Genomic DNA, 12780 nt, shown 5'->3' on the forward strand with positions numbered 1-12780 from the left:
TTGTTCGAACGTTAAATGTCTTGTCTTTGCAGTCTATTCAGTTGAATATAAGTTGAAAATGATTTGCAAATCATTATATTCTTTTTTCCACTTTCCATCAGTCCATCTTTGGGGACGTTTCTGGGTGTTGTTGATAAATGGCTGTAGCTTTGAATAGTAGAGTTTTAACTTGCACTTACAGATGTAGCGATCAACTGAACCTTTTGATGATATTACGGAGCGTATATGGTGATATCCCCAAATTCCTTGCAACAGCTGGTTGAGAAACGTTGTTCCTAAACAATTTGCTCAGGCATATGTCAACTAAGTGCTGACCCTCGCCCCGTCCTTGTTTGTACTTTTATTTTCAATCAAGGCACCCACCTGTTCCCAATTAGTCCGCCCACTTGTGGAATGTTCCAAATAAGTGTTTGGTGAGCATTCATCAACTCTCTCACTCTTTTTTGCCACTTGTGCCAGCTTTTTTGAAAACATGTTGCAGGCATCATATTCCAAATGAGCTAATATTTGGAAAAGATAACGTTTACCAGTTGAAATGTTAAATATCTCGTCTTTGCAGTCTATTCAAATGAATATAAGTTGAAAAGGATTTGCAAATCATTGTATTCTCTTTTTACAACTTGCATCAATCCATCTTTGATGAGCTCGGGCCCAGCGGGTGTTGTTGATAAATGGCTTTGGCTTTGCATTGTAGAGTTTTAACTTGCACTTATATTCAAATGAATATAAGTTGAAAAGTATTTGCAAATCATTGTTTTCTCTTTCCCACTTTCCGTCAGTCCATCTTTGGGGGCGTTTCTGGGTGTTGTGGATAAATGTCTGTGGCTTGAAAACATATTGCAGGCATCAAATTTAAAATGAGCTAATATTTGGAAAAAATAAAGTTTACCAGTTGGAATGTTAAATATTTTGTCTTTGCAGTCTATTTAATTGAATATAAGTTGAAAAGGATTTGCAAATCATTGTTTTCTCTTTTCCACTTTCCGTCAGTCCATCTTTGGGGGCGTTTCTGGGTGTTGTTGATAAATGTCTGTGGCTTGAAAACATGTTGCAGGCATCCAATTCCAAATGAGCTAATATTTGGAAAACATAAAGTTTACCAGTTCGAATGTTAAATATTTTGTCTTCGCAGTCTATTTAATTGAATATAAGTTGAAAAGGATTTGCAAATCATTGTTTTCTCTTTTCCACTTTGCGTCAGTCCATCTTTGGGGGCGTTTCTGGGTGTTGTTGATAAATGTCTGTGGCTTGAAAACATGTTGCAGGCATCCAATTCCAAATGAGCTAATATTTGGAAAACATAAAGTTTACCAGTTCGAATGTTAAATATTTTGTCTTTGCAGTCGATTTAATTGAATATAAGTTGAAAAGGATTTGCAAATCATTGTTTTCTCTTTTCCACTTTGCGTCAGTCCATCCTTGGGGGCGTTTCTGGGTGTTGTTGATAAATGTCTGTGGCTTGAAAACATGTTGCAGGCATCCAATTCCAAATGAGCTAATATTTAGAAAAAATAAAGTTTACCAGTTCAAATGTTAAATATTTTGTCTTTGCAGTCTATTCAAATGAATATAAGTTGAAAAGTATTTGCAAATCATCATTTTCTCTTTTCCACTTTCCGTCAGTCCATCTTTGGGGGCGTTTCTGGGTGTTGTTGATAAATGTTTGTGGCTTGAAAACATGTTGCAGGCATCAAATTCCAAATGAGCTAATATTTAGAAAAAATAAAGTTTACCAGTTCAAATGTTAAATATTTTGTCTTTGCAGTCTATTTAATTGAATATAAGTTGAAAAGGATTTGCAAATCATTGTTTTCTCTTTTCAACTTTGCGTCACTCCATCTTTGGGGGCGTTTCTGGGTGTTGTTGATAAATGTCTGTGGCTTGAAAACATGTTGCAGGCATCCAATTCCAAATGAGCTAATATTTAGAAAAAATAAAGTTTACCAGTTCAAATGTTAAATATTTTGTCTTTGCAGTCTATTCAAATGAATATAAGTTGAAAAGTATTTGCAAATCATCATTTTCTCTTTTCCACTTTCCGTCAGTCCATCTTTGGGGGCGTTTCTGGGTGTTGTTGATAAATGTTTGTGGCTTGAAAACATGTTGCAGGCATCAAATTCCAAATGAGCTAATATTTGGAAAAAATAACAAATTTTACCAGTTTGAATGTTAAATATTTTGTCTTTGCAGTCTATTTAATTGAATATAAGTTGAAAAGGATTTGCAAATCATTGTTTTCTCTTTTCCACTTTGCGTCAGTCCATCTTTGGGGGCGTTTCTGGGTGTTGTTGATAAATGTCTGTGGCTTGAAAACATGTTGTAGGCATCCAATTCCAAATGAGCTAATATTTAGAAAAAATAAAGTTTACCAGTTGGAATGTTAAATATTTTGTCTTTGCAGTCTATTCAAATGAATATAAGTTGAAAAGTATTTGCAAATCATCATTTTCTCTTTTCCACTTTGCGTCAGTCCATCTTTGGGGGCGTTTCTGGGTGTTGTGGATAAATGTATGTGGCTTGAAAACATATTGCAGGCATCAAATTTCAAATGAGCTAATATTTGGAAAAAATAAAGTTTACCAGTTCGAATGTTAAATATTTTGTCTTTGCAGTCTATTTAATTGAATATAAGTTGAAAAGGATTTGCAAATCATTGTTTTCTCTTTTCCACTTTCCGTCAGTCCATCTTTGGGGGCGTTTCTGGGTGTTGTTGATAAATGTTTGTGGCTTGAAAACATGTTGCAGGCATCCAATTCCAAATGAGCTAATATTTGGAAAAAATAACAAACTTTACCAGTTCGAATGTTAAATATTTTGTCTTCGCAGTCTATTTAATTGAATATAAGTTGAAAAGGATTTGCAAATCATTGTTTTCTCTTTTCCACTTTGCGTCAGTCCAACTTTGGGGGCGTTTCTGGGTGTTGTTGATAAATGTCTGTGGCTTGAAAACATGTTGCAGGCATCCAATTCCAAATGAGCTAATATTTGGAAAACATAAAGTTTACCAGTTCGAAAGTTAAATATTTTGTCTTTGCAGTCTATTTAATTGAATATAAGTTGAAAAGGATTTGCAAATCATTGTTTTCTCTTTTCCACTTTGCGTCAGTCCAACTTTGGGGGCGTTTCTGGGTGTTGTTGATAAATGTCTGTGGCTTGAAAACCAGTTGCAGGCATCCAATTCCAAATGAGATAATATTTAGAAAAAATAAAGTTTACCAGTTCAAATGTTAAATATTTTGTCTTTGCAGTCTATTTAATTGAATATAAGTTGAAAAGGATTTGTTGTATTCTCGTTTTATTTACCTTTTTCACAACCTGACAACTTCACTGCTTTTAAAAAAAAACTTTTTTTTTTACACATTTTAAAGTACTTTTTTTGTTTTGTGAGAGCTAGTTTGGGTTTTAGGTGGCTGGGTACCTGGAGATGCTGCTGTCCATGGGGTACGGAGGAGGGGGGGTACAGTGTGAGGGCACCAGGGGCAGCTGGGCCTGCAGGGCGTGCGAGGGGCTGAGTGAACTCATGTCAGCGCCCATTGGCATGTGAGTGCCCATCATGGGAGTCACTGCAGAGACAAAAGCAGCGGCGGTCAGCCTTTTGACTTTGTTTTTTTTTTTTATTTAAAGCCGAATATCAGGGGGTTTTCGCAGTTTTTAAAGTGGGCGGGGTGGAGGGGGGCGTGGCCGGACTAAAAGATGGACGTGCGAGGTAGGCGGGGTTGCCACTTACTGTCGGTCAGACCTCCGGACATGGCGGACGGGGTGAGCGTGTTGCGCTGCTGGGGGTTGATCAGCTGACTGACGGACGGCAGCTTGTTGACTTTGTTGTGCGTCGGCGAGCTGGGGCCGAAGCTGGGCTGGGGCGCCATCGACGTCCTGCAAAGGGGGCGGGGCGTTTAATGACAAAGAAAACAACACCGGGGAGGAGCAAATCTATTTTTATTAAGAGCCGCGAAAGCATCTGTCTCAAACAGACGGAGGAGGAGGAGGAGGAAGAAACTGCCTGCAGTCACATGACCAGCATTTTCCCCTCCTTCACAATAAAAGGCTCGGCGAGTCCAGCTCTGACGCACTCGGGGACACGCAAAACACACAAAGAAAGAGTCCGGGACGTCCTCAGGGAGGCCAGGAAAGAGGAAGGAGGAAGGAGGAAGGTTCAGGAGGAGGCTGCAGGCTCCAGAAGATGACTGGCCAGGCGAGTCTGGATCAGACTGCCAGGAGGAAGCAGAGAGGACAGGGTAAGGAGAGGAGGTGCAATACTGCAGGAGGCCACAAGAGGGCAGTCAAGACAAACATTACTCACACGAATTATAGGCATTCTTTAAAAAAAAAAAAAAAAGCCTATCATTACAAGACATTTGTTTTCCAACTTGTAAATAAACGCCTTTAAAATAAATAATAATATATTTTATTTGTATTGCACTTGACACTTACAATGGAGTCAGAGGAATTAGAGCAGCCCGTTAAGCTTTTCTATCTGGCCCATCATCCATCATCCATCCATCCATTTTCTACCGCTTATTCCCTTTTGGGGTCACGGTGGGTGCTGGAGCCTATCTCAGCTGCATTCGGGCGGAAGGCGGGGCACAGCCTGGACAAGTCACCACCTCATCACAGGGCCAACACAGATAGACAGACAACATTCACACACTAGGGACCATTTAGTGCTGCCAATAAACCTATCCCCAGGTGCATGTCTTTGGAGGTGGGAGGGGCCTATTCCCAGGTGCATGTCTTTGGAGGTGGGAGGGGCCTATCCCCAGGTGCATGCTGGGGTTAGTGCATGTGCCTCACAACACCAAGGTCCTGAGTTCAATCCCGGGCTCGGGATCTTTCTGTGTGGAGTTTGCATGTTCTCCCCTTGACTGCGAGGGTTCCCTCTGGGTACTCCGGCTTCCTCAATCCTCCAAAACATGCACCTGGGGATAGGCCCCTCCCACCTCCAAAGACATGCACCTGGGGATAGGCCCCTCCCACCTCCAAAAACATGCACCTGGGGATAGGCCCCTCCCACTTCCAAAGACATGCACCTGGGTATAGGCCCCTCCCACTTCCAAAGACATGAACCTGGGTATAGGCCCCTCCCACCTCCAAAGACATGCACCTGGAGATAGGCCCCTCCCACCTCCAAAGACATGCACCCCGGGATAGGCCCCTCCCACTTCCAAAAACATGTACCTGGGGATAGGCCCCTCCTACTTCCAAATGCATGCACCTGGGGATAGGCCCCTCCTGGGGAAAGGCTTGTGATTGCATGGCGACATAGAGACTATAAACACTTGTATCACATATGATACACCCAGGCTTGTGATTGTGTGGCGACATAGAGAAGGTAAACATTTGTATCACATATGATACACCCTGACGTGGCGACAGAGAAGGTAAACACTTGTATCACAGATGATACACCCTGGCTTGTGATTGCGTGGCGACATAGAGAATATAAACACTTGTATCACATATGATACACCCAGGCTTGAGATTGCATGGCGACATAGGGAATATAAACACTTGTATCACATATGATACACCCAGGCTTGTGATTGCATGGCGACATAGAGACTATAAACACTTGTATCACATATGATACGCCCTGACGTGGCGACAGAGAAGGTAAACACTTGTATCACATATGATACACCCTGGCTTGTGATTGCATGGAGACATAGAGAAGGTTAACACTTGCATCACATATGATATGCCCTGGCGTGGCGACAGAGAAGGTAAACACTTGTATCACATATGATACACCCAGGCTTGTAAATGCATCGCGACAGAGAAGGTAAACACTTGTATCACATATGATACACACTGGCTTGTGATTGCATGGCGACATAGAGAAGGTTAACATTTGTATCACATATGATACACCCTGGCGTGGCGACAGAAGGTAAACACTTGTATCCCATACGATACACCCAGGCTTGTGTTTGCATGGTGACATAGAGAAGGTAAACACTTGTATCACATATGATACACTCTGGCTCATTGAGGAGTGGCTGGTACTCACTGCTTCTGCAGAAGGTTCTGCTGCTGCTGCCGATACGACTCGATGGTGTGCTGCGGCAGAAGCTGCATCAGCTCCAGAGACTCTTTGATCTTCACCAGAATCTCGTAAATTTCACGCCCTTTGATCTGACAGGAAGTGACAGAAGATGGCGGTCAGGGGGGCGGGGGTAAACGGTCATGTGACGTCGGGAGGCGGGGCTTATACTCACGGGCAAACAGAAGACTTCCTCATCGCTGGATCTCCTCTTCTTGATGGCCGACATCTGAATGCCGTGTGACACCTGGCGGAACGCTGCAAGGAGGAGAGCACCAGGTGAGTGATGGCAGGTCTACGCCACTGCAGGTAACCAGCTGCAGGTAGAGCTTGGCAGGTAAAGTGCACCAGGTAGAGCTTGGCAGGTAAAGTGCACCAGGTAGAGCTTGGCAGGTAAAGTGCACCAGGTAGAGCTTGGCAGGTAAAGTGCACTAGGTAGAGCTCGGCAGGTAAAGTGCACCAGGTAAAGCTCGGCAGGTAGAGTGCAGCAGGTAAAACTCGGCGGGTAGAGCATGACGGGTGGAGTGCAGCAGGTAAAGCTCGACAGGTAGAACTGGACAGGTAGAGTTAGACGGGTAAAGTTAGACAGGTAGAACTTGACAGATCAAGTTAGACAGGTAAAGTTCGGCAGGTAGAACTGGACAGGTAAAGCATGACAGGTGGGACTGGACAGGTAAAACGTGACAGGTAAGACTAGAGAGGTAAAGTTGGACAGATAGGACTGGACAGGTAAAGCATGACAGGTAAAACTGGACAGGTAAGGTTGGACAGGTAGGACTGAACAGGTAAAGTGGGACAGGTAAAGTTAGACAAGCAAAGGTAGCGCTCGACAGACAAAAATTATACAGGTAAAGTTGGACAGGCAAAGTTGGACAGGTTAACGTTAAGTTAAAGTACCAATAATTGAACAGGTAAAGTTGGACAGGTAGAAGTGGACAGGTAAAGTTGGACAGGTAAAGTTGGACAGGTAGAAGTGGACAGGTAGAAGTGGACAGGTAAAGTTGGACAGGTAGAAGTGGACAGGTAAAGTTGGACAGGTTAAAGTTAAGTTAAAGTACCAATGATTGAACAGGTAAAGTTGGACAGATAGAAGTGGACAGGTAAACTTGGACAGGTAGAACTGGACAGGTAAAGTTGGACGGGTAGAAGTGGACAGGTAAAGTTGGACAGGTTAAAGTTAAGTTAAAGTACCAATAATTGAACAGGTAAAGTTGGACAGATAGAAGTGGACAGGTAAACTTGGACAGGTAGAACTGGACAGGTAAAGTTGGACAGGTAAAGTTGGACAGGTAGAACTGGACAAGTAAAGTTGGACCGGTAGAACTGGACAGGTAAAGTTGGACAGGTAGAAGTGGACAGTTAAAATTGGACAGGTAAAGTTGGACAGGTAGAAGTGGACAGGTAAAGTTGGACAGGTAGAACTGGACAGGTAAAGTTGGACCGGTAGAACTGGACAGGTAAAGTTGGACAGGTAGAAGTGGACAGTTAAAATTGGACAGGTAAAGTTGGACAGGTAGAAGTGGACAGGTAAAGTTGGACAGGTAAAATTGGACAGGTAAAGTTGGACCGGTAGAACTGGACAGGTTAAGTTGGACAGGTAGAACTGGACAGATAAAGTTGGACCGGTAAAGTTGGACAGGTAGAACTGGACAGGTAAGGTTGGACAGGTAGAACTGGACAAGTAAAGTTGGACAGGTAAAAGTGGACAGGTAAAGTTGGACAGGTAGAAGTGGACAGGTAAAACTGGACAGATAAAGTTGGACAGGTAGAAGTGGACAGGTAAAGTTGGACAGGTAGAACTGGACAGGTAGAACTGGACAGGTAAAGTTGGACCGGTAGAACTGGACAGGTTAAGTTGGACAGGTAGAACTGGACAGGTAGAACCAGTAGAAGTGGACAGGTAAAGTTGGACAGGTAGAAGTGAAAAGGTAAAGTTGGACAGGTAGAACTGGACAAGTAAAGTTGGACAGGTGAAGTTGGACAGGTAAAGTTGGACAGGTAGAACTGGACAGGTAGAACTGGACAGATAAAGTTGGACAGGTAAAGTTGGACAGGTAGAAGTGGACAAGTAAAGTTGGACAGGTAGAAGTGGACAGGTAAAGTTGGACAGGTAAAGTTGGACAGGTAGAAGTGGACAGGTAAAGTTGGACAGGTAGAAGTGGACAGGTAAAGTTGGACAGGTAAAGTTGGACAGGTAGAACTGGACAAGTAAAGTTGGACAGGTAAAGTTGAACAGGTAAAGTTGGACAGGTGAAGCTGGACAGGTAAAGTTGGACAGGTAGAAGTGGACAGGTAAAGTTGGACAGGTGAAGTTGGACAGGTAGAAGTGGACAGGTAAAGTTGGACAGGTAGAACTGGACAAGTAAAGTTGGACAGGTAAAGTTGAACAGGTAAAGTTGGACAGGTGAAGCTGGACAGGTAAAGTTGGACAGGTAAAGTTGGACAGGTAGATCTAGACAAGTAAAGTTGGACAGGTGAAGTTGGACAGGTAAAGTTGGACAGGTAGAAGTGGACAGGTAAAGTTGGACAGGTGAAGTTGGACAGGTAGAAGTTGACAGGTAAAGTTGGACAGGTAAAGTTGGACAGGTAGAACTGGACAGGTAAAGTTGGACAGGTAAAGTTGAACAGGTAAAGTTGGACAGGTGAAGCTGGACAGGTAAAGTTGGACAGGTAAAGTTGGACAGGTAGATCTAGACAAGTAAAGTTGGACAGGTGAAGTTGGACAGGTAGAACTGGACAAGTAAAGTTGGACAGGTAGAAGTGGACAGGTGAAGTTGGACAGGTAAAGTTGTAAAGTTGGACAGGTAAAGTTGGACAGCCCGTCACCGGCCCCCAGCTCTACTTACGGCGCTTCGTACCGTCACTTGTCTTTGTGGCGTCGGTGATGTGCTGCTTGCGGATGCTGTCCTCGTCCGCCTTGCGGTCTCGGCCCGGGCAGGCGCAGATCCGAGCCTCGAAGCAGCGGCGGCCCAACACCTGACCGCTGGCGCGCGGGAGACAAAGCAAAACATCAACGACGGCGACGAGGACGAGGGGGACGGTGGCGGCGTGGAGCGTGTGACGTACTCTCTGGTCTCCAAGGTGACGATGATGAGGATGGGCCGGCGGTTCATGCCGCCAACACAGCTGGAGTTACACATGAAGTTGTACAAGATGGTGGTGAACTCCGTGCCCACCTGCCAGGAACCAGGAACACCTTTAGTGCAGGTCAGGACAAAGGTGCCCCAGGGGGGCCCTAACGTTTTCCACTGAGGGTCACAGACTGACAAACCCAAAAATGTGGTGCTATGCTAACAGTTTTAGTCATTTGGTGTAAATGCTGAAGAGCCAAAACTGAATAGAAATGCTAACAGTTAGCACGCTAGCCAGACAGTGGAAGGTAAAAAAAAAAATGAGCAAAATGAGGTAGAAAAGCTAGCATGCTAACAGTACTATGCTAACAGCTAATGGAATACCAAAAGGGGGACAGGTGATGGTGTAACACACCTGGGGGGGCTCGTAGGGCACCAGCACGCTCTGCCTCCCAGTGATGGTGTCCTCCACATACTGGGCGTGGCTGTTGCCCTCCACCCGGATCAGGTGACTGGGCGGCGCTATTTGACCTGATGGGAGTGTCAATCAATCAAATCAACCAATCAAATCAACCAATCAAATCAACCAATCAACGGGCGTACCGTCGTTGAACTCGCGGCTCAGCTCGTGGTTGGGGCAGCGTTTGACCACCTCCGTCACGTGCTCCGCCTTCTTGTAGACGGGCATGGCGCGGATGACGGCGCCCTGCGGGGGCGTGGTCATGACTTTGATCTGGATGGGACAGGTCTTGGCGATCTGACAGTAGAGCTTCTTCAGGTCCGTCGAGTACTGCAAGGACATAAAAGGCGGTTGCTATGGCGACGGATCATCAGACCAAGTAAATAAACGCCCACTTCCTCGTTGACAGGACATATTTGTATTTACATGTTAGAGATGTTGAGGGGTGATGATAATCTCCCATATTTGTGTTTACATGTTAGAGATGTTGAGGTGGGATGATAATCTCCCATATTTGTATTTACATGTTAGAGATGTTGAGGTGGGATGATAATCTCCCATATTTGTATTTACATGTTAGAGATGTTGAGGTGTGATGATAATCTCCCATATTTGTATTTACATGGTAGAGATGTTGAGGTGTGATGATAATCTCCCATATTTGTATTTACATGTTAGAGATGTTGAGGTGTGATGATAATCTCCCATATTTGTGTTTACATGTTAGATGTGATGAAAATCTCCCATATTTGTATTTACATGTTAGAGATGCTGAGGGGTGATGATAATCTCCCATATTTGTATTTACATGTTAGAGATGTTGAGGTGGGATGATAATCTCCCATATTTGTATTTACATGTTAGAGATGTTGAGGTGTGATGATAATCTCCCATATTTGTATTTACATGGTAGAGATGTTGAGGTGTGATGATAATCTCCCATATTTGTATTTACATGTTAGAGATGTTGAGGTGTGATGATAATCTCCCATATTTGTGTTTACATGTTAGATGTGATGAAAATCTCCCATATTTGTATTTACATGTTAGAGATGCTGAGGTGTGATGATAATCTCCCATATTTGTATTTACATGTCAGAGATGTTGAGGTGTGATGATAATCTCCCATATTTGTATTTACATGTTAGAGATGTTGAGGTGGGATGATAATCTCCCATATTTGTATTTACATGTTAGAGATGTTGAGGTGTGATGATAATCTCCCATATTTGTATTTACATGTTAGAGATGTTGAGGTGTGATGATAATCTCCCATATTTGTATTTACATGTTAGAGATGTTGAGGTGTGATGATAATCTCCCATATTTGTATTTACATGTTAGAGATGTTGAGGTGTGATGATAATCTCCCATATTTGTGTTTACATGTTAGATGTGATGATAATCTCCCATATTTGTATTTACATGTTAGAGATGCTGAGGTGTGATGATAATCTCCGATATTTGTATTTACATGTTAGAGATGTTAAGGTGTGATGATAATCTCCCATATTTGTATTTACATGTCAGAGATGTTGAGGTGTGATGATAATCTCCCATATTTGTATTTACATGTTAGAGATGTTGAGGTGGGATGATAATCTCCCATATTTGTATTTACATGTTAGAGATGTTGAGGTGTGATGATAATCTCCCATATTTGTATTTACATGTTAGAGATGTTGAGGTGTGATGATAATCTCCCATATTTGTATTTACATGTTAGAGATGTTGAGGTGTGATGATAATCTCCCATATTTGTATTTACATGTTAGAGATGTTGAGGTGTGATGATAATCTCCCATATTTGTGTTTACATGTTAGATGTGATGATAATCTCCCATATTTGTATTTACATGTTAGAGATGCTGAGGTGTGATGATAATCTCCGATATTTGTATTTACATGTTAGAGATGTTAAGGTGTGATGATAATCTCCCATATTTGTATTTACATGTTAGAGATGTTGAGGTGTGATGATAATCTCCGATATTTGTATTTACATGTTAGAGATGTTAAGGTGTGATGATAATCTCCCATATTTGTATTAACATGTCAGAGATGTTGAGGTGTGATGATAATCTCAAAAATAACGGGTCGCTCTCAACAGTTGACAAATGTTCCTCACGTGCTTTAATGTGTTGGCTGCTAGCAAGGACGCTACATTGTGCTTGTCTGTTGCAACTTGCAGACAAATAGAATGAATCATTAACACACTTTATTACCATTTATAACATTACTGGTATATTATCACCATTTATAACCCTAACTCCAACCTAACCCTAATTCCATCCTTACCCTAACTCCAAGCGAACCGTAACTCTATCCTTACCTTAACTCCATCCTAACTCTAGCTTCAACCAAACCTTATCTCCATCCTTACCCTAACTCCAACCGAACCTTAACTCCATCCTTACCCTAAATCTATCCTTACCCTAACTCTATCCTAACCCTAACTCCAACCTAACCCTTACTCCCTCCTTACCCTAACTCCATCCTTACCCTTACTCCATCCTTACCCTAACTCCATCCTTCCCCTAACTCCATCCTTGCCCTAACTCCATCCTTGCCCTAACAATCTAACCCTAACTCCAACCTAACCCTTACTCCATCCTTGCCCTAACTCCATCCTTGCCCTAACTCCATCCTTGCCCTAACAACAATCTAACCCTAACTCCATCCCTACCCTAACTACAACCCAAGCCTAACTCCATCCTTACTCTAACTCCAAGCGAACTTTAACTCCATCCTTACCCTAACTCCATCCTAACCCTAACTCTATAATTACCCTAATTCCAACCTAACACTAAATTTATCCTTACCCTAACTCCAACCAAACCCTAGTTCATTCCTTACCCTAACTCCATCCTAATCCTATCTCCAACCTAACCCTAAGTCCATCCTTACCCTAACTTCAACCTAACCCTAACTCCAGTCCTTACCCTAACTCCATCCTAACCCTAACTCCAACCAAACCCTAGTTCCATCCTTACCCTAACTCCATCCTAACCCTAACTCCAACCGAATCCTGACTCCAACCGAATCCTGACTCCAACCTAACCTTTACTCCATCCCTACCCTAACTACATCCTTACCCTAACTCCATCCTTACAGTAACTATATCTTTACCCTAACTCCATCCTTACCATAACTCCAACCTAACCCTGCTAGTAATGAGATGTTCACAAGGCAGTCAGGACGACCTAACT

The 12780-nt window shown here is 42.9% G+C and overlaps 1 protein-coding gene across 5 annotated transcripts in view; it reads right to left on the bottom strand.

Moving 5' to 3' along the window:
* tp63 (tumor protein p63) overlaps nt 1-12780 on the bottom strand; it is a 142238-nt gene that overhangs the window by 55387 nt on the left and 74071 nt on the right. For 2 of the 5 annotated variants that reach the window (XM_061888675.1, XM_061888677.1), the window contains 8 exons: nt 9715-9901; nt 9527-9642; nt 9107-9216; nt 8887-9023; nt 6216-6298; nt 6008-6132; nt 3728-3873; nt 3419-3563 (listed from right to left, as the gene is read on the bottom strand). In XM_061888675.1, the coding sequence (XP_061744659.1) occupies nt 3419-3563; nt 3728-3873; nt 6008-6132; nt 6216-6298; nt 8887-9023; nt 9107-9216; nt 9527-9642; nt 9715-9901 (1049 nt within the window). Of the gene's footprint in view, nt 1-3418; nt 3564-3727; nt 3874-3919; nt 4209-6007; nt 6133-6215; nt 6299-8886; nt 9024-9106; nt 9217-9526; nt 9643-9714; nt 9902-12780 lie in introns of those variants that run through there. The other 3 variants (XM_061888676.1, XM_061888678.1, XM_061888679.1) reach the window with 3 other exon arrangements.

This window comes from Nerophis ophidion, linkage group LG26 (genome assembly GCF_033978795.1).
Source record: "Nerophis ophidion isolate RoL-2023_Sa linkage group LG26, RoL_Noph_v1.0, whole genome shotgun sequence".
Lineage (NCBI taxonomy): Eukaryota > Metazoa > Chordata > Actinopteri > Syngnathiformes > Syngnathidae > Nerophis > Nerophis ophidion.